The following is a 3334-nucleotide window of genomic DNA, read 5'->3' on the forward strand; positions in this document are numbered from 1 at the left end:
GCCATGTCAAGGTAGGTTTGGAAGCAATGGGCGCCTCCCAAATGCAAATTGTTCACTTGGTTAATCATTTAATATAGGGTGTGGACGGCGGATAGGCTCGAGAAAATAGGGTGGGGCAATTGCGGGCGGTGCATGCTTTGCAATCAAGTTGATAACCCACGACGCATCTCCTCTTCAAATGTAGGTTCACTCTAAGAGTGTGGTTAAAGATCAAGGAGTGGCTTGGCATTCATGATATTAACCCTTCGGATTGGCAATACCGCCCCTTCGGTGAGAGCTTGGTGAGCGAGTTTCATTCATAGAGGAAGCCCTACGAGGAAAGCGATTGCCTCTTTGGCAATGTTAATCTCTTGGGAGATTTGGAAGGAGAGAAATGCGAGAGTGTTTCGTAAGACCTTCTCTGCTTCAACGGTTGTGTTAGAAAAGATAAAGAGCAAGGAAAGTTTATGGTCTTTAGCCAGGGCTACTAAGGCTTTGAGTATTGTTATGCCGCGAGAGTAGACTTGGTCTTGGCCTTAGGCTTTTTGCCAAGCTCTTTGGTTTGTAATTTTTCTAATACCCTCTTCTTTGCCAATGAAAATGGCAAATCTTTTGCCTTATTTAAAAAAAAACTATTCGTAGCTATTGACAAGTATCATAAGAAATGTTTAAGGCAGTTCAAAAAAAAAATGTTTAAGGAGATAACGGCACTGCCACGATGTGGATAGACCAAGAGCGAACCGGCCGCTATTTCAGAAACTCAACAGCAAGAAATAACAGGCAGCAATGGTAATATTTAGTGGAGGAAAACCAATCAATCTCTCTCGTGCAGTCGTGCGTCGTCACTTTAGAACTCTTAGTTCGTACACATGCCGTTGCACGTTCCATCTCGCAACACCAAAAATCTCAGAGACGCACGTAAGCAGCAGTTGTGACGCGCGCCGGCCGAGCCAGGCCCGTAAATTGAACTTGCAGAGTCCATATCCATGTCCTAGTACATGGCGCGTACGCGGTTGGGTACAAGGACTGTGTGAAGGCGGTTAACTTTCTTCTATAAATACATCCCACACGTACGGCGCCATACCATATCGATCCATCTACTTCCTCGCCGGCCCGTCGCCGGCAGCTAGAAACCATGAAGCTTCATCCGGCCGCCGCTGTCTGCTGCCTTGTCCTCGTCTTCCTTTTCGATGGTATGCAGCTATGCATAATGCATTACGTAGTACTACCTCGTGCTCTTCTCTTTAGATCGATACTTGATATTGCCCTGCTTGCTGCAGTACTATTACCGCCCGCCTAGCTTTTCTTTTAGATCGATAATTTCTGCTGCATCGCTAGTTTGCTACTACTAGTAGTATATATAGGACTTCTTCAATTCGGTTGCTGACATCATCTTATTCACATGTGTACATGTAATGTAATAACAGCTGCTCTGGTGGAGGCCCGAAGCACACCTTCGGCTCAGGGACAGTGGTCCAGCATGTTCGTCTTCGGCGACGACTTCGCCGACAACGGCAACCTCCCCAAGCTGAAGCGCGGCCAGACTCCGTCTGAATCTATCGGGGAGGACACCACCCGCCAGTGGAGCTATCCCTACGGGTCATATCTCAGCTCTCGGGGACCAACCCCTATTCCAAGCGGACGCTTCTCCAACTACCACATTCAGTCAGATTTCATCGGTACGCTATAATCAAATTCCCTAGCTAGCAGATTTGATTTTTAGATTTCGGATAGCTAATGTTTACTCCTAAATCCTACTGATACATATCGCTTTGTCCTTGCAGCGAGGATATTGGGTCTCACTGAAGCCCCTCCGGCATACGTGCTCACCCCAGATCAATCTTGCGATCCATCGGGCATGACACTTGCCTTTGGCGGCGCCGGCGTGCACACGGTGTCCAAGAGTGCGCCAACCCTCACCGCGCAGGTCAACATGTTCACCAGCCTAGTCAACGACGGGGTCATCTCGAAGGACCAGCTCCGCCGCTCCATAGCTCTCGTCGCCATCTCCGGCAATGATTACCTCAGCGGCGCCGACGTTGAGGAAGCCCACTTGAGCAGCTTCAGCGACGTGAGATATCGCCGACTAGCTCACTTATTAACCGGCCATCAATGTATATCCACCTTGCTAATGAACTTGTCCTGCAGATGAATACCTACATTGGGGGTGTGACCTCTGAGATCGTGAAGAACGTGGAGCGGCTGCAGAAGCTCGGCCTGAGGAAGGTGATCGTGAACAACCTGCACCCCATCGGCTGCACGCCTCTGAAATCCAGCTCGAGCAACTACACCACGTGCGACCTTCTCGGCAACTACGGAGCTGCTCTGCATAACAACAACCTGGAAAGGTTGATGGGCAGGAAGAACAATGCCCACATACTGGACCTCTACACCGCCTTCACCGACATTGTCAACCACGCCTCCCGTAAGTACATGATCAGATAGCTAATTTTATTCCCTCAAAAAAAAAAGATAGCTAATTTTATATGAACGTAATTCGACATGTAGAACTGCTCTGACGTAACATACAAATTCCTTGCGCATGCAGGTGGACTGTCGGATGACGCCAAAAGGTTCAACCGCAATTTAGCCCCGTGCTGCGTGAGCGCTTATGATAATGGGTACTGTGGGCAGCGCAGCCCTTCAGGAGAGCGCCTCTACGAGCTGTGCGAGAATCCCGACAAGTACTTCTACTGGGACGAGATGCACCCCACCAATGCTGGGTGGAAGGCCGTGATGAAGGCGCTAGAAGAGCCTTTGAAGGAGTTCCTTGATCGGGACTATGTTCCTTGATCTTGAACAGACACACAATGGATGATGCCTATCCTATAAGTTTTTTTTCGAGCAAATTAGTTGCTAAGTTGGTGCATTCTCTTTTTAGGTTATACTAATAACAATTTTATAGTGTTCTAGTATGCTTATTCGAAGAAGCTTGTGAGTTTTGAACTTTTCGTTGATCCGTGGTGCTCTTTATATATGAAAGAAACATGCATTTGTTTTAATTTCTTATTGCCGTATCCTTCTCTTGGTGAGATTTGAGTTGGCTAAAAACCCAATGTTGAGCCCGAAATAATTACCACCATGCAAACCAATGCTATCAAATCATGCAATTGGCATATGGTTACCGAGATGTACTGATTGTAGTCTTTTCTTGAGGACGGGGGCAACTCTCAGTATTCACCCTCTCACCGTCTCACCAACAACCCTATAATATTTTGTGTTTCCTTTCAAACCAGAGATTGCGGTCGTTTGTCATAGATGTACTCCTAAGAGCATCTCCAGCCACGTCCCCCAAAGGGATTTGGGGCGCGCCGGACAAAAAATGCGTTCCAGCCGCGTCCCCCAAAGCCCATTT

At 47.8% G+C, this 3334-nt stretch overlaps 1 protein-coding gene across 1 annotated transcript; it reads left to right on the forward strand.

Annotated features, from left to right (window-relative positions):
• The first annotated feature begins 1114 nt into the window (after positions 1–1114).
• LOC124684420 (GDSL esterase/lipase At5g03610-like) lies at positions 1115–2772 on the forward strand. The gene is made up of 5 exons (XM_047218736.1): positions 1115–1172; positions 1407–1658; positions 1764–2050; positions 2128–2404; positions 2528–2772. Exons 1-5 carry the CDS (start codon positions 1115–1117, stop codon positions 2770–2772), a joined length of 1119 nt encoding a protein of 372 aa, XP_047074692.1.
• The last annotated feature ends 562 nt before the right edge of the window (positions 2773–3334 follow it).

This window comes from Lolium rigidum, chromosome 1, assembly GCF_022539505.1.
Source record: "Lolium rigidum isolate FL_2022 chromosome 1, APGP_CSIRO_Lrig_0.1, whole genome shotgun sequence".
Lineage (NCBI taxonomy): Eukaryota > Viridiplantae > Streptophyta > Magnoliopsida > Poales > Poaceae > Lolium > Lolium rigidum.

Excerpts from the sequence above, each read along its gene's own strand:
- LOC124684420 (XM_047218736.1), top strand. The coding sequence starts at position 1,115 with ATGAAGCTTCATCCGGCCGCCGCTGTCTGCTGCCTTGTCCTCGTCTTC. Across the intron at positions 1,659-1,763 it reads CATTCAGTCAGATTTCATCG|CGAGGATATTGGGTCTCACT; the intron begins GTACGCTATAAT and ends TTGTCCTTGCAG. Across the intron at positions 2,405-2,527 it reads CATTGTCAACCACGCCTCCC|GTGGACTGTCGGATGACGCC; the intron begins GTAAGTACATGA and ends TTGCGCATGCAG.